The sequence below is a fragment of the Penicillium psychrofluorescens genome (assembly GCF_964197705.1).
Source record: "Penicillium psychrofluorescens genome assembly, chromosome: 2".
Lineage (NCBI taxonomy): Eukaryota > Fungi > Ascomycota > Eurotiomycetes > Eurotiales > Aspergillaceae > Penicillium > Penicillium psychrofluorescens.
In genome coordinates this window covers 549,757-572,295 of record NC_133440.1, presented here as the reverse complement: position 1 = coordinate 572,295, position 22,539 = coordinate 549,757, and the positions used below count along the sequence as shown (strand labels likewise).

The 22,539-nt window shown below is 52.7% G+C and overlaps 8 protein-coding genes across 8 annotated transcripts; 4 read left to right on the top strand and 4 right to left on the bottom strand.

Annotated features, from left to right (window-relative positions):
* Window positions 1–861: 861 nt before the first annotated feature.
* PFLUO_LOCUS2406 (uncharacterized protein) lies at window positions 862–1,826 on the top strand (the record flags this gene model as incomplete). The annotated part of the gene is made up of 2 exons (XM_073779542.1): window positions 862–917; window positions 977–1,826. 2 exons carry the CDS (start codon window positions 862–864, stop codon window positions 1,824–1,826), a joined length of 906 nt encoding a protein of 301 aa, XP_073636487.1.
* A 161-nt stretch (window positions 1,827–1,987) lies between these two features.
* Window positions 1,988–3,803, bottom strand: PFLUO_LOCUS2405 (uncharacterized protein; the record flags this gene model as incomplete). The annotated part of the gene is made up of 3 exons (XM_073779541.1): window positions 1,988–3,007; window positions 3,332–3,539; window positions 3,601–3,803. The coding sequence occupies 3 exons, from the start codon at window positions 3,801–3,803 to the stop codon at window positions 1,988–1,990; spliced, it is 1,431 nt and encodes a 476-aa protein (XP_073636486.1).
* Window positions 3,804–4,204: 401 nt separating this feature from the next.
* Window positions 4,205–5,041, top strand: PFLUO_LOCUS2404 (uncharacterized protein; the record flags this gene model as incomplete). Its single annotated transcript, XM_073779540.1, has 1 exon — window positions 4,205–5,041. One exon carries the CDS (start codon window positions 4,205–4,207, stop codon window positions 5,039–5,041), a length of 837 nt encoding a protein of 278 aa, XP_073636485.1.
* A 557-nt stretch (window positions 5,042–5,598) lies between these two features.
* PFLUO_LOCUS2403 (uncharacterized protein) lies at window positions 5,599–6,706 on the top strand (the record flags this gene model as incomplete). Its single annotated transcript, XM_073779539.1, has 2 exons — window positions 5,599–5,634; window positions 5,681–6,706. 2 exons carry the CDS (start codon window positions 5,599–5,601, stop codon window positions 6,704–6,706), a joined length of 1,062 nt encoding a protein of 353 aa, XP_073636484.1.
* Window positions 6,707–6,779: 73 nt separating this feature from the next.
* On the bottom strand, window positions 6,780–8,129 carry PFLUO_LOCUS2402 (uncharacterized protein; the record flags this gene model as incomplete). The annotated part of the gene is made up of 1 exon (XM_073779538.1): window positions 6,780–8,129. The coding sequence occupies one exon, from the start codon at window positions 8,127–8,129 to the stop codon at window positions 6,780–6,782; it is 1,350 nt and encodes a 449-aa protein (XP_073636483.1).
* Window positions 8,130–8,465: 336 nt separating this feature from the next.
* On the top strand, window positions 8,466–11,825 carry PFLUO_LOCUS2401 (uncharacterized protein; the record flags this gene model as incomplete). The annotated part of the gene is made up of 3 exons (XM_073779537.1): window positions 8,466–9,395; window positions 9,445–9,838; window positions 9,889–11,825. The coding sequence occupies 3 exons, from the start codon at window positions 8,466–8,468 to the stop codon at window positions 11,823–11,825; spliced, it is 3,261 nt and encodes a 1,086-aa protein (XP_073636482.1).
* A 445-nt stretch (window positions 11,826–12,270) lies between these two features.
* PFLUO_LOCUS2400 (anthranilate synthase / indole-3-glycerol phosphate synthase) lies at window positions 12,271–14,567 on the bottom strand (the record flags this gene model as incomplete). Its single annotated transcript, XM_073779536.1, has 3 exons — window positions 12,271–14,002; window positions 14,058–14,361; window positions 14,432–14,567. 3 exons carry the CDS (start codon window positions 14,565–14,567, stop codon window positions 12,271–12,273), a joined length of 2,172 nt encoding a protein of 723 aa, XP_073636481.1.
* A 1,301-nt stretch (window positions 14,568–15,868) lies between these two features.
* PFLUO_LOCUS2399 (uncharacterized protein) lies at window positions 15,869–18,840 on the bottom strand (the record flags this gene model as incomplete). The annotated part of the gene is made up of 4 exons (XM_073779535.1): window positions 15,869–16,321; window positions 16,380–17,878; window positions 17,932–18,097; window positions 18,802–18,840. 4 exons carry the CDS (start codon window positions 18,838–18,840, stop codon window positions 15,869–15,871), a joined length of 2,157 nt encoding a protein of 718 aa, XP_073636480.1.
* Between the last annotated feature and the right edge of the window lie 3,699 nt (window positions 18,841–22,539).

The following is a 22,539-nucleotide window of genomic DNA, read 5'->3' as shown; positions in this document are numbered from 1 at the left end:
ATTTAGGCGCGTAGAGTCTGTGAACACGCCCTCGCGCCTGTCTTCCAGCTTCTGACCGTGTATAAGGATATGTGTGTAGCCATAAAATGATCAATTGCGTCTCTTCAACCTGAATCTTCATCGGTATATCTTTGAGACTGACACTGGTCTTGTCGACAAGAGGCACGATCTTTAATTGAACCGGGATCGGATCTGGGTCATCTAACTGGATTCACTGTAGGAGCTATGAGATGGATTTTGTAGTGAAACTCCGGCTCATCCAGTGAATTGAAACGCCTTTTCCAGCGTTATTTGAGCGATAATTCTGTAACCTCCAGTCCCGGTAGTATTCGCTGGCTCTGTATACTTTCGTTGCCCTTCAAGGGCTGTAATCCACCACATGGGATGTTATCCCACAGGATCGGAGAGTGATAGGCCAGATGATTTCATGAATTTTATGACACCCTCCAACAATAAACACATCATTTGGTCCCAGGCGAATCTATTTATCTCAATACACCCATGCCTATTCTGTGATTGATGTCGATAGCAAATAAAGATTTTCGGAACATTTCCGCGAGACAGCTCTCCGGTCTCCTTATTCAGATGGCCAAAAGATTGCTTGGACCTGGCAGTTGGCGGCGAGATTATTAGCTTCTCCAGATCTGGACTCTACCCCCACGGAATGGACTGATAGTCCGTCGGCTGATACTGGCTGAGCGGGGTGGGGAACATGTTGGAGACGCATCGGCATAACGCGAAGACGGTCGGAGCAGCCTCGATACCGCTCCAGGATATGAGAGGACATTTCCCCCAGGAGATAAGAAGTAGTTTGAGACGAGAGAACTATCACAAATCATCCACCTAGCTGTTCTCTCCAAGATGCCGAAAAGAGTTCTGATTGCGTACTGCATTGACGTCGACGCCTGCGCGAATTGGTAAGCTCGGAACAATGACCGATGTTTCTCCTTTCACACACACTGACTGCTTCATGAAGGCTTAACACAAAGACTGGTTCGCATGCGAATGCCAGTGATGTTTCGCGCGGTGTGTTCGGAGCCAACGTCGGTACCGACCGGCTGCTCAAGTTCTTCGATCAGCAAGGCATCAAAGCGACCTGGTTCATGCCCTCGCATAGCATCCTCTCCTTCCCCACACAAATGGCCAAGGTGCGCGATGCTGGACACGAGATCGGACTGCATGGATACACGCACGAGTACGTTTCGCATCTGACCGAGGCGCAGGAGCGCAAGGTTATGGCGAAGAGCATCGAAGTCTACAAGGAGTTCACCGGCAAACACCCCCGAGGCTGGGCCGCTCCTGCCTGGGAGGTCTCCCCACGCAGTATGAGCATCCTTGAGGAGTTTGGTTTGGAATACGATCACTCCATGATGCATCATGACTGCCAGCCCTACTATGTGGCCGACATGGGAGACACGGTCATTCACACGGACTACTCCAAAGATCCAGACGAGTGGATGGTGCCCATGAAGGAGCAGGTGCCGACCAAGATTGTTGAACTGCCTGCTTCGTGGTTTATCGACGATTGGCCCCCGATGCAGTTTTCCCATCGTAGCCCGAGCTCTAACGGGTTCGTCAACCCCGAGGATGTGGAAAGGCAGTGGCGAGACCAATTCAGCTTCTTCTATCGCGAATATGACACCTTCATATTCCCTATAAGTGGGCACCCGCAGGTCAGCGGTCGGTCCAATGTGCTTCTCATGCAAGAACGATTCATTGAGTGGCTCAAGACCCACGAGGGAGTCGAGTTTATGACACTGGAGCAGATTTGTGACGAGTACAAATCCGGGAAGATTGCTGGAGCGTCAGTGACTGCTGGTGTTTAGTTTCTAAATGAAATGGCGAGTCAGACAGAGGCATGATGTATTCATTCCACATAAACGGTCAATATATTTCAACTGTTGCCGTTGAACTTCCTATTAATCTGAATGCCATTTAATCCCAAAGAAAGTAAGCTCTCCTTATTCATTGCCGCAATGATCCTAAATCAGTGCGATGCAGTGGCTGAAGCAGCATATGCGTAGTACTTGGCAGCCGTCCGTCGCCTCTCCGCCTTTCCGAACCAAATGAAAGGGAAATATGTGAGCGACAACCCAAATGCCAGCATCGCAACGGTAAGGAAAGTATTTTGTATACCCTCGGCTTCTACCCAAGGAGTGATAGCGTAGGAGGCAGCAAAACCCATTGTGTCACGAATAATGGTCATGGTTATCATGCCCTCTCCGGTGAGGTCTCTGTAACTGTCGCTGATGTATGCGATAGGAGAGGCACCGCACACAACCCCGGCGATGCAGACTATACCTCCTCCAATAACTACACCAATCCAATGGATTCCATTGGCGCTGCCAACACCGTACAGAAGGTTGCCCACCGTGAGCGTCACGGTTGCCATGATATACAGAACCAGGCGCTGCTCGGGCTCGCGCACTCCTCCATTGCGTCGCGCTGCCCAGTTGTGGTACCAGTCTGCGAAGCGACCAGAATAGAGACCTCCAATAAGGCTGCCAATAAAGGGGCCAATATACATCAGCCCAACCGTGCCGCCGGTGAAGTTGTAAGGACTGCCTCCGAAGATGGTGGTCCAGGTGCCATTGAGGATGGTAAACATCATCAGGAAGAGACCGTTCTGAAAGCCACTCATGGCGATGATGGGGAACTCGTACGCCAGTTTCAGCGAACGGATCATCATAGGTAGGATGATATTCTTCTTATTGGGCACTACCGTGAAGAGTCGTCGCCGTTGCCACCAGGTCAGTTGCTCATATTTCAGCGTGGCCGGTTCGTCAGTCGATGAGGCTTCAAAATTTTTGATCACGTCGACAGTCAAGGTTGGAACTCCCGTGCTCGCATCTGGAACATTGGTTCTGGCCTCCGCGGCTCGACGCTCTGCATTTTCTCGCATCAAGGCACGGTCGTACATGGATTCGTCCAGAACAAAGAAAAGAAGGATGGCGGTTAACCCGGTAAATATCGCAGGGAAGTAGAAGCACCATTTCCAGTCCATGTTCTGTGCCACGTATGCGGAGGCAATGGGCGTTACGTATGAGCAACCTCCAAGCCAGACCATGAACCATCCAATATGGGTACCTCGTTCATGAGTGAAAACTGTGGAGTCAGCACGGCCATTCGCAACTTCATCTTTTAGCCATACATACATATATCAGTCATGGACTGTTCCACCAATGCCTCAATAGGCGCACCGAAGAATCCATACAAGAATCGATGGGCGTACCAGGTCCCAACAGTGGTAGTATAGGGAGCCCAGAGGTTCATTACCTGAGAATTGTTCGTTATCATGGTACTCTTCATCCACAGAAAATATAAGACATACCGTGCAGCCAATACAGGAGATAATGTAGACACCGCGACGGCCATACTGAAGTCCTATTGGGCACCACAGCAGAGTTCCCCAGCCAAACATGAGGAAGAGAACACCAACGGCGCTGTTCAGCGTCGCCAGCGGAATTCCCGTATTGGCAATGATATAGGGATACGTGGAATAACCTGTCGCAGAGCCTGCCCCGATAATGAAAGTGTAGCTGGTAGAGTTAGACAATATTTCCATAAAATTAGGCACTAGAAAGAGAGGAAAATACTCACAACTGCAGAGTGATGGAGTTGACCCATTTCCTTTTTCTGGACCAATTCAGCGGGTCCTGGGGGTCGTCGCTGGGTGTTGGATGCAGGACAACATCGCCATCACGTTTGACACCTTCCACGGTCTCCTGCTCATCGATCAAGTAGACAGTACCAGGCACCTCGTCTTCAATGGCAGCATCGCCTTGCTGTGGGTTTACGACCATGGTGGATTCGATCAGATTGGGACAAAGATGCGAGGTGGGTTGATTTCGGGGCCAGGTCTCCCTGGCCGACGGGGTTTATAAAAACACGGAGGGACAATCAACAAGGAGTCCATTGCCTAGGGATTGTCCTTGTCACGACCTTCTTCTGGTCAAGGCCCGACTCAAAATTAGTGGATATCGCGTTGTTCCGATATGGGCCCCACAGCAACACACCAGGCCAATCTCGACCGGCCATCTATAGTTCAGAAGCCGCATCTGTCGGATATGACCGAGATACAGCGGAATGGGCGTTGATTCCGTCGGACGGATGCCTCGAAGAGGGGGGAAGCATTGATAAACACCCGGTCGACACGCAATGACCTCCACGTTCCAATCATTTCCTCTTCCATACCTCACTCGATATGCCCAGCGAGCTGAACATTGTCGTGGCCGGTGGCGGTCTTGGAATCGGCTTCCAGACCGTGACATATCTTTTGCAGCACACAGCGGCTAAGTTAGTCGTCTTAGACGTCGATATCTCGAAATTGACTGTGCTACAACGGGAGTACCCAGATCGGCTGTGGGCCATCGCCGGCGATATCACCAAGGGAGGAGACCGGGAGAAGTTTAAAGAGCTTGCTCTCAAGAGGTTACAGACGATCACCTCGCTGGTCATCACCGCCGGTGTGATTGGCGAGATCGAGCGGATCGCAAGCTTCAGCCCTGATCGCCTCGTTAAGACCTTTAATATTAATGTGATCGGTCCTATCTTGCTGGTGAGTAGCAATACCTCGCGTCGTGTGGAATTCGCTGAGACCAAACAGTGCCAATCCCTACTGGGAGAGCTCCGGAAAACAAAGGGACGAGCTATCATTTTGTCCTCGGCTGTGGATAAGGACATCAAATACGCTGGCTGGGCCCAATACTGCGTATCCAAAGCAGCATTGACTCGAGCCATCGAGCTCCTGGCGCATGAGGAGCCCACGGTCAACGTACGGGGCGTGTATCCGGGATTGACCCGGACCGACATGCCGGCGGATATCATTGCGGGGAAATACAAGGGGACCATGTACGACTTTGAAGTCGAGAAGTTTCGCAATTGGGATGTGAAGGGAGAGATCGAGCCTCCGGAATGGTGTGCGAATGCCGTGGCACAGTTGGCGGCAGGAGTCATTGAGGGACTCCCTAGTGGAAATGTGGACTACTATTATAAACATGTTCCTCGCTGTAAGGATGATTGGCCGAAGGCCCGTTTGTGATGTTGATAGATAGTTAGGGGTCGGGAATACTGCTGTTTGAAGATTGGGGTACTCATTCCATCTACGACACTATGTACTTGATTATGATAGACTGATTTCACAGCAACAGCTACAAATATGACCACATGATTAGTGTGCAGTGAATAGTCCAAGCGAATGTTTAAAGACGGCGATCCTTTTCTTTGATGAACAGAAAACCAATTGATTAGTCTTCAAATATCTATAACTGTACGCTAGAACAATTAAATTTTATTAGAAATGCTATAATAAAGACCATCACAGGCTCGCGGCTATTACAAGAGAGTTTAGCCACTGATTTTAGACTTGAACTAATTATAAATGAATTCGGCTAATAGGATAGGAAGAACTGATTCATGTCTCCGCCTCACGTTGTCCCGCATCGCGCTATTCCGACATCCAGAAGCGGAGCAAACGCACGGTCCCGATGACCGAAGGATTATGGAGTTAAAATAATACAACTCCCGAAGTACTTCGTCCTATTATTGCCTCTCGGGATAAGAACGCTACCATCAGGTGGTTGCGCTACGGAAATTATCATGCTCGAGGTGATCTGCAAAGGCACTCCTTACGAAGTATGCTCTCCACCATCTTGTCAACAACATACAGCTGACTAGTTAGATCGGGGTGACACACGGTTCGCAGGCCAAGAAACAAGTACATGGCAGTATTGCATTCTACGACACACTCTTCCAATCCTCTGCACAGCTGCAATGGCCCGAGGTGCGCAAGAAAGCAGACCAGTTCCTCAGCCATGCGGAGACCCACTACCCGCGTTACTACGAGGAGATGAAAGGGATCGCCGACGGGGCAGAAGTTCCCTTGGTGGACATCATGGCTCTCAATGCCCGCAGCGAGATCACTTTTGGACTATTTGTGGAGACCAAGAAACAGGTCGACAGCGATGGATGTACCTCGATGGCATTGAAGCTGGCGCAGACTACCTTCATCAGCCAAAACTGGGACTGGATGCAGGAACAAAAGCCGAATTTAATTATCTGCCACGTCTCCCAGACCGGCACGGACCTGCCAGACTTCCAGATGGTCACTGAGGCTGGCATTATTGGAAAGATTGGCTTCAACAATGCCGGTGTGGGCTGCTGCTTCAACGCCATTCGCGCGAGAGGGATGGACCCGAAACGCATGCCGATTCATTTTGGGCTGCGGACTGTTCTAGAATCTCGATCTAAGGAGCAGGCCATTGCGACGCTTAGACAGCACGGAGTTGCAGGGAGTGCCCATTTGCTGATTGGGGACAAGAACGGTGCCATTGGCCTCGAGTGTTCACACGTGGGGTTCCAAGAGATCTATGCCGATGATCTGGGACGTGTATGCCATGCGAACAATTATATCGCACAACACGAAGATGTGTATGAATCTGTGTGGCTGCAAGACTCGCCGATCCGCACGGCGCGGATTCGCGAGCTGGTCAGTCCTGAAGTGATGAAGCAGCCCAGTTTCTCATCAATCCGAGAACTATATAAGGACGAAACGGGACTACCCGGTGCCATAAACCGCAAACAAGAAGGTATCAGCCGCAGTGCTACCTTATTCAATGTCGTGTTCAATTTGGGGTCCAAGGAGGGAGTTGTAACTATGGGAAGACCTACAGAGCCGGAGGAGGAGATCAAATTTGCGTTTAATTAGAATGTAATGGAAAAGGCACTGACTATCAAATACTACCAGAGTCAAAGTAGTTCTACCTCTATTTAGTCCTTATTTAAGTCGCCTTTTCCTCACCAATCTCTTCGATAATGTGGTTTGGAACCACCACGCGATCTTCCGTGAAGTACAGGGTATCTTGAATGTGGAAATATGCCAGATAGGCAAAGATCAAGATACCAGTAGCGTACAAAGCAAAAAGTGCACCCGCCTCCCTCTCGAAAGGAATGAGCGTCGAGTCTGCGCCAAAGATGATGGCTTCACCAGCAGCGAGCACAGCGCGCCAGATGCCGGAGTAGTTGGCTGCTTTTAGCGGATCATTGGACAGTGCTCCAAGCCAGTATACCACTAGATATTGCCATAGAGACGAAGCAACCCAGTTCATGATGAAGAGCACACAGATGGGCGCAAATCCATCGTCAGTCCAGTCCATCGTCACTTTGGGAGGGTTGTGACGGTCGTAGCCACGCACACGGATAATCTCCCAGATCCAAGCAGCCATTAGAGGGATACCAACGAAGGCGAGACCAGCAAACGCTCGGGACCGGCGTCGCCAGCTCTTGTGATCCAACAGTGCCTGTAACGCAAACCCACATGGGACCTGAATGACGAGCGCAACGAAGCCCAGCAGACAGCGGGTGCGAAGGTTGTTGTGAAATGCATTCGCCGAACCAGAATACACTAGGAAGGCTTCCGCTGGAAAGAAGGCTGGAAACATAAGCAACAGCTTCCAGTCTTTGATAGCATCGATGTTGGCTTTCACTGTCTCCTTGAACTTCATTGGCTCGACCTCAATCAAGGGCGAGCCGTCGTCGCGGCGCACCTTGCTTGGGGACACCAGGAGAAGGCCCAGTAGCGACATCAGCATCATCAAAACAATGAAGGTGATGTAGACCGGAGCTGGGACACCGGCGGACGAGCCTGTGTCTTTGATGTCTATCCCCAACGCAATACTGCTGCCCACAATAGAGCCAAATGCCTGTAAACTCATTGCCGTCACCACATACTTTCCTTTCTCGTTCTCTTCCGGGTAGCATAGCTGGATGTAGCCGCTCACCACGAACAGAAAGCCGGCGCCGATGCCATTGAGACAACCGGCGAAGATAGGGAACCCACGCCCGCCGACTTGGTCAAAGTACCAGAGGGAGCCGACATAGACCGCATATCCCAGGACTCCTAGACTGGTGGTAATTCCGGGGCCGAGATATTGCATGACAATCGAGGCAACGAAACTGGTCACAACCCAACATGCACACAAGCACGAATTGACGATGGAAGTGACGGCCTGCGAGTCTGGCCGACCGCCGCCGGCGCCCAGGATGTTGAGGGCGACATAGATTCCCGCCGTAAAGGCGACGCAGAGGCCCGAGATGATGTTCTGGGTGAAGGGGCTGTGGAGTCGCAGCATCTTGGCTATCTTGCGGGTGCCATGTGGGTCGAGGCATTGTGCTGCTCTTATCATGTTGCGACATGTTCGTTCGATCACCAACTGTAGGAGCAGCGGAACAGCGCGACAGGGCGGACCAAGGCGAGTACCAGACCACCGGAACCCCCACAAACGCCAATCTCCCCGGACTACGGTAAATGATAGCGGCTTCGGTTATCCAATACCGTAGAGGTCCCGACCCACTGCAGAGGAGCCAAGGATTGACACTAGGGGCAGACATGATAAGGCCCGGCAACCGACTCGTGGTAGTCCGACCCCCCATCCCTCTACCCTAACAGGGAGGGCTATGACACTACCATGCCGCCGAAAATGCATCGAGCCGCACAGGCATGCGCCCGATGCTACAAGCGCAAGAAACGCTGTGACCGGGGGGTGCCCGCTTGCTCGGGCTGCCGGAAGGCCAATGTGGAGTGCCATGGCATCTCGCGCAGCGACAATACGCAGATCCCTCGCAATGTCGCGCGCTTCCTCGAATCCGCCATTGCGGACTTGGAGCTGCAGCTCGGTAATCGAACCGCTGTAGCAGCTGTCGGAAACCAATGCGGCGACGCTATGGTTCCCAGAGGCTTCATGGCGCCTCTGCCGCCGCAGTTCTGTCCATCGATTACGCAGACGCAGGCGGTGCCGTACAAGGCCTCATTCCTGCAGCAGTCCAATTTTCCTCCTTCGGTGCGGATGCGGCCACACTCGAGCAGGAAGAGGGGCGAATTTTCCTCAGAGCCCCTTGATAGACGGAGGCTAGCTGCCTTGGCCGTGCCGGCTGCCGTCGCCCGGACACTGTTTGACGTATATATCAATCGATTGTTGCCTCAATATCCCTTGTTCCACCTTGCCGAGCTGGAAAATGTCTTTGCACGGGTCTATGTACAAGGCGAACAACAGCCATGGCTAAACGCAGAAGGCCAGCGCAACCTGTTTATCGCCAGCATGGTGCTCGCGAACAGTGGCTGCGCATACAAGTTCAACGATCTGGGGCGCAATCGCTCCTTTTATGCCTCTCTTCAATCCGATGCATTATCGATGCTAGGCTGTGTACAACACACCTCCCTCGAGAGCTTACAATGTATGCTGTTGCTAGTCCAGCACGCCCTGCTAAACCCACAATCCGGCTCGCTGTACAATCTGGCTGGAGATGCAATGAAAATTGCCATCGCTTTGGGGCTGCATCAGGAACCTGTCTGCATCGATATAAATGAGAGCGACCTACGGCGGTCCCTTTTCTGGGCGGTATGCAATTGATGCAAGGCCCCTGGAAACTAGATACTGACTACATTAGTCCTATGTCCTCGACCGTTCTATAAACATCACTGGTCATAGACCGCTAGCGTTGCGGGATGAGCATATCACCGTTCACCACCTTACTGACAAATCCCGAGTACACTTTGTGAATCACGTCCGTTATCGACAATTGCAGTCCGAGATGTACGCAGTCCAATTTCACAACAAGCCCATCCCTTCAGGTAGCTACCAGGAATGGATGGATGATATGGCGGAGCGCATCATGGCCTGGCGCTCGTCAGCGTTGAGCAGCTTCCAGGCACCACCGGAGTGGTTTGACTTTGGCACTTGGACTTGTGTCGTCCTTTTGCACCGCCCATGCATCCGCAATCCCAATCCATCCGAAGCGTCTATCAAAGAGAGTTTCGAAGCGGCGGTGCGCATATCTGATGGTAATTCATAATATCCTTTCGTTGTCGTGTGGGATTCTGATAGGTCACAGGATATTGGGAACAATCACAAAATAAGCATGTCAAATATACCTTCCATGCTGTTCATAACGCCTTCGAGTCCGGCCTGGTGCTGCTTTATGCGATAGAAGTGGCACCGGATATTTTGCGCCAGAACTACGGAGTCAAGCGTGTGCTTGACGTCGTCAATCAGATCTCGGCGCTGTTTCTGGTCATTTCCAAAATCTGGCGAGACGCCATGCTGGTCGGAGATCGGTACGACGAGCTGCAAAAGGCCGTCACGAAACGTTTCGTCCAAGGACCCGATGAGGAAGCTGCCTACGACTCTGTGCTGCTTGACTGTCTCCGTGACATGCTCTTCCGTGTCAATCGTGACGCTCGCTTCTCAACACCAGGACATCAATTTCCCGTCTCACCAAGTGACCAGGGCAGCGGCCAATGGCCGAATCTACTAGCACCGCCACTAGAAGCCCAACCAGCGTTGACGCTGGGTCCCTCGATTGATATTGACATGGAGTGGTTGGCAAGAAACACGCTTGATGAAAGCTGGGAGTTCTCTGTCTTTGAATGGCCGGGGTTTCCATCGGATGCGACAGAAACTGCCTCGACGCCCGCGGTAGCCACTCCACCAGCACTGGATCGCGCAGCAGTTGACACGGCAATCGAGCTATTGCCAGCATGCAGGCAGTGCCGGGAGCGTCGCGTGCGCTGTGATCGAGGGTTTCCCTCGTGCCACCATTGTCGCTCTTCAGAGACCGAATGCATGCACAAAGACCCTGTCTCTGGCGAAATGACGCCGCGCAAATACATTGCCGCCCTGCATCGCACTTTCGCCAGCCTCATGGATGAGTGGGAGTCCACAGAGCCTGCCAGGATAGGGCCTATCGAGTCGATCAGCCCTACCTCCTCGTCAGTTGATTACGATAAATTGCAGCTCTTCGGCCCATCCACAGCAATGGCAGAAGTAGCCGCAACGCTAACGGCGGGCGCCTATTCACAACCAGCAGCACCCTCAGATGAGTCCTCATGGTTCCTCTCATCGGGATGTAGCATGGACATACCGCCGCCTCATGTGCGCAGTGAGATCTTGCCTGAAATGAAACCGCTCAATCTCGTCTATCCAATATTCCAAGAAACAGACAAGTTTCTCTTTTCATTCAGTCAGAACCAAGACCTACCAGCCACCGCAGAGAATCTTCTCGTAATCGCTATCTGCCTCCAGCTGCGCAGCAAGACCGATCCGAGATACAAAGGCCCCGCCATGACTTATTTCAACGGCGCCCTCCACAAGCACAGCACCATAGACTTCACGACCCCGAGCACTCACCAAATCCAGGTCTTCGCTCTGGAGTGTCTCTTTATCCTACTCTGCCCCACCGCAGGCGACATCTGGCGTATGAGCGGCGCTGCCGTGCGCGCCTGCGTCGAGCTCTGCGAGGAGTACAACACAACTGACAACACCTGCTGGCTACTCCTGCGTACCGTTTTCTGCTTGGAGATCAGCATCTGCGTAGCTCTCGGCCGACCCCCACAGTCACCCTGTTTATACGAGTCGCTCAAGCTCGACGAACCACCCACCCACGCCGCCGAAGCGTTTCAGATTGCCCTGTGCAACGTTTCATGGCTGCAAGCCCTCGATCTAATTGACCTTCTCGCTGGTGTGCCGTCCCCAGTACGGCTGGAAACCCTTTTCTCAGGGCCCTACGACGACCCGATGCTGGACCAGTTCTCGCAATACCTTCATGCCCGGGCGCTGCGCTCGCCGACCTCAATGGCACAGGCGCTGTCGATGGATATGGTCCGTAATCACTTCCCGTTTTCATGGGTCGATGCGCATGAAGTCGCGGCTGCTGTGCTGCGCCCGTCTCAGCCAGCTCAGGGTGCGTGTCTTCAGGCCTTGAGGTGGATGGCGACGGATCAGGATCTGGCTTGTCAGAATCTATATGATATTCTGGCGGCCTCGGCGTGATTGATTGGATGATATAATGCATATATGGATGATGTTGATGGCCTGATGTTTACGGATTATGATGCTTTTTGGTGTAAATAATAATAATATACATTTCAGTTTCTATCTAGATGCAGTATGCAATGGACCATACACCTCAGTGGGACTCTATATTACATTCCCAGAGACAACAAGAAGGAAGGATGAAGATAGAAAACGTGTATTTTCGGTATAAACACATGCGCGCAATGGACTTTTTCTTGCTACTTTTCTCTAATCCCAGCGAGGTATGAAATTCAAAAGAAACCGAAGAGAGTAAAAACGCTGCGCGTGAAACCCCGGGAATAAAGCCAAAGACACGAAACATATATACGGCCGAGGCAATCTTGTGCTCAGCGCGCAAGGGAAGAGACGGCATAGTACTGTACTGTTCTGAACAATGCGCCAAAGGGGGTAAACAAAAGGCTTAGAATCGCAGATCCCAGCCGATCTTCGGACCCAGCCGTGGGAGCTCATCCGCAACGCTCTGGACATCCTTGTCGCCTCTCCCGCTCAGGTTCAGGACAATATTCTCGCCCTTTTTCATGGCCTTGGCCAGTTGCATGACGCCGTAGACAGCGTGCGATGACTCCAAAGCGGGGATGATGCCCTCGTGCTGGGCGAGGGCGCGGAAGCCCTCCAGAGCTTGGCTGTCGTCGGCGGTGATGAAGGTGGCGCGGCTGGCATCCTTCCAGGCACTCAGTTCAGGTCCGACACCAGGGTAGTCCAGACCAGCGGAGATAGAGTGAGTATCGGAAATCTGGCCGTGCTCGTTCTGGAGAACGTAGGTGCGCACGCCGTGCAGGACACCCTTGGAACCGCCAGACAGGGTAGCGGAGTGTCGGGCAGTGTCAATGCCGTCTCCAGCAGCCTCAACACCAATGAGTTGGACGCTGGGATCCTTGGAAAATGGATAGAACATGCCCACTGCATTGCTACCACCACCAACGCAGGCAACAACGGCATCTGGGAGCTTGCCAATCTCCTTGGCCATCTGCTCCTTCGTCTCATCACCAATCACGGATTGGAAGGTACGCACAATAGTCGGGAAGGGGTGCGGGCCAATCGCAGAGCCGATAATGTAGTGGGTGGTGTCGAGCTCAACGACCCAGGCGCGAAGGGCCTCGTTGACAGCGTCGCGCAGAGTGCAGCTGCCGGCATCAACAGCCACGACGGACGCACCGAGGAGCTTCATCCGGAAGACGTTTAGAGCCTGGCGGCGCACATCCTCGGAGCCCATGTATACCGTGCACTTCATGCCGAACTTGGCACACACAGTCGCCGTGGCGACACCGTGCTGGCCAGCGCCAGTCTCGGCGATAATCTGAGTCTTACCCAGTCGGCGGGCAACCAGGATTTGGCCCAGAGCATTGTTGATCTTGTGGCTACCAGTGTGGTTGAGGTCCTCACGCTTCAACCAAATGTTGGCGCCACCGACGTGATCCGTCAACCGTTGTGCCATGTGCAGGCTGCTGGGGCGGCCCATGTACGGATAGTAAGAGCGGAATTCCTCCCAGAACTTCGGATCATTGCACGCATCGGTGAAGCCCTGCTCCAGCTCGGCCAAGCAGTCCATCAGGGACTCGGGGACGTACTGACCACCGAATTCTCCAAATCGCGAGGGCTGAGCGGAGGGGTCCTTGGTGACGTTGAGCGCCTCAAGCTGGTCACCAAGACCCGGTCCAGCAGGTGTGTCCGCCTCTGTGATAACCTTTGTGGGCCGCGACTGGGCAGGGGCCTGCGCCTTCTCAATGGCCTCGATGATATTGATCTCATGGGTGAGCGTGCCCTGCGGATCACGCTCGAGCTTGCGGCCAGTGACGCTGGAGAGATATTCCTCAGCCTTCTGAGCAGCCTGGCCTGCCGGAGCCTGGCCAACAACGGTGATAATCTGACTGCCAATCACCACACCCTCTGCGGCATTCTGGACAGAAAGGAAGTGCTCACGGGTGCTAATGCCGAAGCCCAAGGCAGCGGGGACATTGCCTGAGTATTCATGAACACGAGCCAGCAACTCGGGCACGTTTGAGCTCAGCTTCCCAGTGGCACCAGTAACACCCATGCGCGAGACAACGTAGATGAAAGAATCGGCGATCTTGCATAGAAGCTTCATACGGGCTTCAGAGGTAGCGGGGGCAATAAGGGGAACGTAGGACAGCCTAAGATATCCAAAGGTCAGCTAGTACAATCATGGCGACCATAAGATTTCCTTACCCAGTGCTAGAGCAGAGATCACGGAACCGGACGGCTTCCTCAGGAGGCAAATCGACCATAATGAACCCATTGACACCCGCTGCCTTGCAATCTTCAAGCAGGCGTTCCTCGCCATACCGTAGAACAGGGTTATAGTAGCCCATGAGAAGAAGCGGGGTCTTCAAGCCCCGGCTTCTGGCGGTGCGCACAAGCTCCAGCACGGTTGTGACCGTCACGCCATTCTGGAGGGCCTTGGTGTTGGCTTTTTGGATGGTCGGACCGTCGGCAATCGGGTCTGTGAAGGGAATTCCAAGCTCAATGATATCTGCGACGACACATTGTTAGCGCGGTTGTCTTTGTCTTGTGTGGTCACCTCATTGAGGGCATGCACATACCAGCGCCACCATTCTCCAGACCCAATAGGATATCGACTGCCTCCTCGACGGTCGGGTACCCGGCGGTGATGTAGGCCACTAGAGCAGCACGTTTCTGCTCCTTGCACTTGGCAAAGGTCTGCTTAATTCCATCCATGGCGAGCGGGTGGGATTGGTATGAACGTGGGGCAAAAAGAATGTCGGATGAAAGAAAAAGAAAGTTTCGGTGCAATTGAGAGGGAGGGCCACGACAAAGGCACTTATAGACGGATGAGGGTATAAGGTGAGTCACAAGGACTGCGACGTGCAATTTGATGATTCCAAATGAGGCCCGGATCGGAAAGAAGACCAATTCCACGAGGAAGAAGAGGGCGGGCGTGAGTCACGCACTGGCCCTTTTCGCCTCTCTCCCCGCGGGTCACGTGCGATAAGACAGGTGGAGTTGGGAGCGCGAGTCAGGCAGATAATAGGCTAAAGTCATAGTATAGTAATCTGAAGGAATAGTAGGATTGAGTAAGGCAATGGTCAAAATAAACTTATTTGCCCAGGTAAGTTACCGGCCTCCTGGTTATTCTTCTGACGACTTTGGGGTGATGGTGACTGGGGAGTATAAGAGACAATAAAGACACTGCGAGGATGGATAAAAGACCAAAATCACTATTAATTCGAACTCAATATGTCCAGTTAAGGCCGGATAGTGAGATGGGCCAGCTGAAGTGAGCTACCTAGAAAACCACGTGGAAGGCGAAACACGGTCCATTCATCCATCCTTCCGGATTCCCAAACGCCGAAACAATGCAGTAGTCGCTTGACACGACTTGAAAAAAAGGACTCAAAAACAAAGGCAGTAGAAACTCCCAGGAAAAAAATCCAACGAGAGACGAGAAAACCGAGCAAACAGAGGCGACTCTGTTCACTGGATCGTCCCCCGATCAAGACCGCCAATTCCCTTTCCCAAAAAAAATCCCAAAATCTATCCCAATTCCCAATTCCCAATTCCGACCTGCGAATGCAAAAGGAATGACTGCAGCACCCTGCTATGCCAAGTAATCGTACATATAGCCCAGTTTTGTAACCAAAAAAAAAGGAGAGTAAGCCCATAATGCCCCGGCAAAGAATATATGCAACCCAATGTAAAAAGGAATGGAACAAGACACCGTCTAAAATGCGCAATGCACAGAGTCTTTCGTGAAAAAAATGCAAAGTGTGGGTAATGGGGCATTCAGGCATCAAAAAGCTTGTAAATGTAAAGGAGAGACGTAAAATCGTGATCGATCGAAAGCGGCGCCGTTCACGGAGAAAAGCGCCATCGCTGCTGCTGACTGGGCATGTTGTAAAGGAATGACTGGAAAGGGAATTCGTATCTTCAAAACAAACCGAACGGAGAAAAATAGCAAAAAATCCAAAGTGCAAGAAAAGTTTGTGTGCCGATCACAACTATAAACCAGGCCAACAGGTTCATGAGCCAGGTGCCGTGTCGTGGAGAGAGTACACGGAATCCAGGTAGGAGTAGCACGCGTTGTTGGTTGAAGCCGCCGTAGTAGGCACCCTGTTATCGAGACCATGCAAATCCCAAGCTGCGCGCGGCGCCGAGGCGGGCATCCCGTGGGAAGATTGCGACTGACAGATGGCCGGGTAGGAATAAGATCCAACAGAGGTGTATGCCGAGCCGGCAGCTGGGAGCACAGATCGAGACTCAGGGGCCGTTGTGAACTGGACACCGGCCTGATCCGCTTGTGGCGAATAGGCCGGAACAACCATGCTAGCGGTATAGGTCAGGCCGGAGTCCGAGACAGACTGAGGCGAGGTGGCTGTGTGAGGCTCTGTGCCTGAATCAGAACCCGTGGCGTGGCCGGTATAGTTAGTGGGCGCCGTTGGTAGAGCGCCTGCGGTGGAGGAATAGCTGGCAGACTAGAAAGACAAGTCAGTAATCGAACCTCGATCATGGTAGAAAAGGACGGGCACTTACGTATTTCCCAATGATTTTCTTCAGGGCGTGGCTGAGGATCTTCCATGGAAAGACCTTGACATCCTTCTCAATGTTGCGCGGCTTAGGAGCGGGGAAGCCCATGATGACCTTGAAGAAGTTCTCGCTGTCTGCCTTGGCCTTGGAGATGGTGAGCGGCCGGAAACCCTCCAGGTTGCGCCGAATCCGATTCTTCTCTTCCACGGTGAATCGCACGCCCACGAGAGACTCCAGTAGGTAGATGGTATCCACACTGGTGACATAGCACTCCTGCTTCTCTTCCCACAGGATGCAGCTGATGCAGATGCTGTTGGGAGCGCGGTCCTCAGGAGCCACAGGCTTGAAGTCGGCGTGAATTGTGCTTCCAATCTGGGATCGCGTGAACTGCACCAGACGACGCTGGCTGTCCAGCTCCTCCGTGGCCCAACCTTCTGCCATGGCATCCAGATCTCCGTTGAGCTTGAGGATAGCTTTGGAGGGATACATGGCATACGGGTTGAAGGGCTGGCTCTGGCTCAGGCTGTTCCCTTGCTGGAGGGTGGAGGTGCGCATCAGAGTCGGGTTGGAAGAACGAACTGGCGATGCTCCCTTGTGCTGTGCGATCCCCTGCGCCATGGCGAGGGCCTGATTCCGCACTTCATGGCTGACGGGCACGTAGGAAGGGCTCCAGGACGGAGTGAGAGGCGACGGAGCACGGATGGTGGGCTGGGGCGCGGACACAGTAGGGTATTGACCAATGCTTGTTCGAGGAGAGGAGCCAGTGTGGAAAGGCGTGACAAATGGTACCATGGCTGGGAGAGGCTGCAGGTACGGCGAGAAAGATGCAGATCGGTTCTCACGGTACGAGTAGCTGTCCTGGGATTCGATCTTGGACACGGAAGCCGTGTGTCTCTTGACATGTCTGGCAATCGGGGCAGTCTCCGACATCGAAGAGATCTTGCGTTTGCGCGAATCTCCCGAGGGTGACGGCTGGGGCACATGTTCATACGTGTAGACACCGACTTGAAGAGTGGTGACCGGGCAATCGCTCTGAGTGCTCATAGTGACTTGCAAGGGCACAGCGAAGGACGGAGAACCCGTGGACAGGAACGGCGGGGCATCCATCGAGAGAACGTACTGGAAGGCCGAACCCTGAAACCCCAGGAAGTGGGGGACGCATTCGCACTTCTTCGACCCAAAGACCAAGCACAACTCTGCATAGGCAGAGCTGTGCAGGTCATAGGGCGATTGAATCTGGACAAAAACCCGCGTGCCCTCAGAGCCGCGTTGAGGAGTATAGGAGACAATCTCAGGCAGCTGTTGAGCCCGTGCACCCATCATCGGCGACTGGGCCTCTTCGTATGAGCTGGCATACTCGTGGTTGGGCAGGTAAGGCACACAGTCAGAGATCTGACTGGCCTGGTCGGCCATGGGCGACGGGACGAGCGATGCCGTCACGTAAGGAGACTGGCCGTAGGCGGAGTAGGAGCCAGCATCATGCAAAGACCGCGCAGAGCCGTAATCTGGTCGGATGTTAGCACAGGCGTGAACATGAGAGGGAATAATGGTGGCATACCTAGTATGGTGCCGGCCGAGGGCTTCTGGAAAGCAGACATCGACAGGAAGGGCTCGGACTTGGCCCACAGGCCGTCTGAAAACGCACCAGCAAACTGTGAATCTTCAGGATCCGAGAAATCCAATGACTCGCCTAGAACGAGAGGCGTTTGAAAGTCCGGGTCGAACTGTGATGGATAGGAGGGACAAGGTCAGTCTGGGTCTTCACACACGCAGGAAGTTCGTTGGTACTGATTGAAACACAAGAGGACAGAAGGGGAAATGCGGGCATCCAGAACAGAAACAAGCACAGGGAATTGGGTGCGGGTGTGATTCTCACCAAAACGCCGTGTGTCTTCGAGTAAGCCAGCTTGAAGGTGTTGCAGCGACTGCAACAAGACTGAACACCCTGAAAAAGAAGCGAATGACTGGGAATTTATCCTCCAAACGATTGAATGTCAAAAAGACCACGCTAGAACGGGGCTCTCCGAGACAGAACGAGCGACGAAATGAAGCCGCTGTCAGGTTCACAAAAAGGTCGGCAACAAAAGGCCTCGAATCACCATTCAGCGGAGCTGAGACTAGCAAAGGCTGGCTGCAGAAGGAGACTCAGATCTCAATCGCGCTGATCAAAGGCTCATAGAAGACCGCGACGGCGGAACCTATCGCATAAGAGGGAAGCCCTAAAGCCACCACCGGCCGGCGCAGATGTTCACACGAGATTGGATGATGTCTACAAGGTTGCCCCTGAAGAATATCGGTGACAGCGAACGCGGACTGGACGGGTTTGGCTTTCTTTCTTTCCTGGTGCCGCGCGAGGTCTCGGAACGCTTTCAAGCAGATTGGGCAGGCACAGTGACGATGGCGAACTATCCAAGCAATGAGTACGAACCTTTTTTTCCGCAAGCGATAGAGGAACGGATCGATGCATAGGCTAGCAAAAGGTGTGTGGGCTCACCGAGTGAATCAAGAAGATGGAAAAAAAATCTGAGACTGAATTGTCCGTGTCTCTAGATAATATGTCGCAGCTCGGACTCTCAACTCAATGTTGACGGAATAGTCTGTTCAATACTAATGTTAACAACAAACAGTTCAATCTGGGGGTTCGACTATTGACGGGGCCCGGCACGGATCCATCGATGCTCGTCATCTCTTGGGCCCGTTGATGGTCCCGAGCAGCACGAGTTTCCGGATGCAAGGATGCACATAATGCAAGGCACGAGGGGGAGAGTGAGACCGTGGGCAAAGGGGTAGATGTCTGTCTTACTAACCTGAAGCCCGATTCTGTCTGTCCTTCTGCAAATTGACTGAGACCTTTCCACTCAGAGGGGGTTGATGCCGTGTCCTCAGCCGAGACACCACGAATGGGCTTTCGGTTGGCGATAATCGATTCAAATAGTTCAAATCAATCGTCGGTTGGCCAAACCGAGTCGGCGGGACAAACGGGCTCTACAGGCAAGCTGGATATCGCAATGCGCAAACGCAGCTTTCTCTTTTCTCTTCTCCCCCTCAAGGACAGCAATCTCCGAAGCTGCCAGGGCCTTGGGATAATTCTCCACCGGTGAAAACGAGGAGGGACCAAGGGCTCCGCAGAGGGCGCAAGGTGTGTCTCCGATCGATAATTAAATATTAAATAATCCGGATATAATGGACCGTGTGTTTCAGTGTTCCTCGCTTCTCGTGTTTCTCTTTTTTGATTTTTAAAATGGTCAAACAAACGTAGCGAACGTGATTCTCGTGGCAGCAAGTAGCGAGCGTAAGAGCGAACGTGGGTGGTATGGTGGTGAGCGAATGTGGACAATCAAGTCATAATAATGACTGGGTTTGTCAGATGGAGAGAGGAGGAAGGGGGAGGAGGGAGGAGGAGGAGAAAAAGCGGCGAGGAAGTCAAAGAGGAATGAAGTAAGGAAGAAAAGAGACCAGGGTAGAAAGTAACGAGGGCGATAATAATATATGATGCGAGGGTATTATTATTAGCATATTCCCATAAACTCCGGCCTAACTGGTTTAGGGCCACGAGCGGTGTTTTGTTACATACACTGCCAATACCTGAACTAACTGCAAATGATCGTGTGGCGGGGGATGCACAGATGATTTCTTGGGAACTGGGGACTCGGGTTAGGACGGGCACAGCCCACATCCTTCACACCGAGTGGTACGATCTCAAGTGACACACGGTCCAGGGTCCTGAACTCTCAGCCCTTCGCGGCAGACCCCGTGGTTGGCTGCTAGAGTTCCAATTATAATGCAGGGCGATCACGATGCCCGCCTTGTCCCTCGAGGCTGCTGCTGATGGGCGTCCGTCACTACATGGCCGTGGACCTCTAAACAAAGAAAAGTTGACCGGATCGATGAACCTTGGATGAAGTATCCAAAGCGGTGCATGCTCCGAGTGGGTTTACGGGGTGCCGGAGGGACCGAAATACCGTTCTCTCTGTTCTCTCATCCATCACCACCACCACGCATATCCAAGTGGAGCGAGAAAACCGATTATTTACTTGGGGACTGCTGACTTCATTGCGGGCACAGACTTTCCTCGAATAATCCATGTACGGTGAGGCCAATCATCGGCTGCGGCGCTAGTTATATTTAGTATCCAAGGTTCCAAATCGGGTCATCGCGGCGGCCAATCCTCTGCCCACTTTGCTGCTCCTTTTTTTTTCGCGCGTCCGATCGTGCACTCGGATCACACTTGCCGACCCTTGGATAGGTGTTATCGACGATACCATTGTTACCCCTTGTTAGTTAGGGTTTACATCTTCCTCTGTTCCTATTCACTGTTCATTATAGCCTACTTAGGGCTTGCCGTCATCGTGCGATCATCTGACTCGAGCTAAACTTAGCAGGGTATCATCGTGTCGGTGGTATCACTCTGCAATGTGACCCTAGCCTCCTTCTGGAAAGAAAAATAAAACACACAGACAACAACAGCAGACCGAAACCAGTGTGACTAGTATACAGTACCATTTCTGACCGCATCAGCCCTGTCGATCCACCCCGGTTTGCTGGTGATCAGGGAATTATTATTAGTTTGTAGCTATTCCCTCGAGTCTCCTCAGGTATCAGGCAAGGATCAGATGTATCCCTTCCTCACGGGGGGGAATACGATCTCCCGGAAGAGTTCCGACCGCAACGGCTGAGATGCATATCCCTTGTGCAGAGATTCCCAGCCACCACGATGTGCTGTGCGTACGGAACTCGTGCAAGGAGCCCAGCATCGCTAACCTCCGTGATTTTGCCACGTTGACGATATCCCCCGTCGTGGATAGCATGGAGTGTGGATGATTTTCCCTGAGCCACTGTTCGGCTGTCGGGTTCGAGCGACGGTGGAGCGCTGATTGATCAGCGATCGTATCTAAGCTTAGGGGTTCGTAGGCCTCAAAAAAGACGATCAAACGCTCGTTATGATTTCCCAACCACCTTTAATTAAACCCAGCAAGGAGTTTTTTGATCCTCTAGTCAATCCTCTTATTACCCCTTGAAATCAAATAAACCAAATTGTCACGGACATAGAGTTTGTCTCCTGGATTGACCCAAAAGGGTTAAGAAAAAAAAAACCCCCCCCTATCTCCGCCGTTGACAACCGGCTTCTGGGATCCACACGCGGAGCCCATCGGCCAGCGCAAAAAAATGCCCGATTCGTTTGCGAGCCATTTTGAATTCCACCAGCGTCCAGGGAAAACCCAGGTCGGGCACTGCTGTTCAGGGCTTCGGGCATCCACCCCTGTTGGAGCTGTGCTCCGCATTTCCCATTGTGCCCGGCTGGCGCCGGCTCTTCCTGCTCCACTGCATGGTTGATTGATTAATTATTGAATTTACTATTACTCTCGTTGAACTCCATTGATTAGTGTGTATATCCGCGCGACAGGAGTCACCATTGGTCATGAGAATCGGAAAGAGAGCAGGAACCTTGCTTGCATCGGGATGGAATTGAGATTGGTCCGAGATGAATGTGAACCCGCTAGAGAGAAAGAGAGAGAGCCCTTGCAGCGACAAACCACTTCCCCCGTGCTTTCAGCCCGTGCTCTCTGTGTCCTGCGAGGTGCTTTACTGCCCACATGGGCTTTTGCCGTGCGTACTAGTGGAAGTCCCCCGAGCTGTGGACCTCCCACTAACTGCAGCTGTTCATAGCTTGCAAGTGGGTTCTCCGCCACAACCTGTGGCCTGGGAAGAATGACCCCTAATTTTGCGTCCACCGGATCTCCCTAGCATACTTTTAACTAATCTCAGGAGCCACTCAGCGCTGTCAATTTTCTCGCTTGGTCAAGCCTGTGCACCGCGCCGCCGTCTTAGCTTTAACTCTATGCCCTGTACTGAACTGGCGGAACGATCGAATCATCGTATTGAACAATCCCCCCGGTATCTGCGAGCTAGTTCCATTCTTTTTAGTTGCCCTTAGCTCCTACATGCAACAAAAGGTACTGTAGCTTCCTTCCTTCCTGCTCCTTGTGGCCCCCTGCGCTTCTGCCACGCTGGGACGGAGTACCGGCTCAACTACCGGAATGATGTCGTCTTCCTCCGTAGTCTCTTCTGTAGCGCCGAGCAGGCACACCTGAGAAGTCCGCGCCCATCCATAATCGTCCACTGAACCACGCATCCTATGAAGCTTGCCGTGTCCCTGACCCGTCCA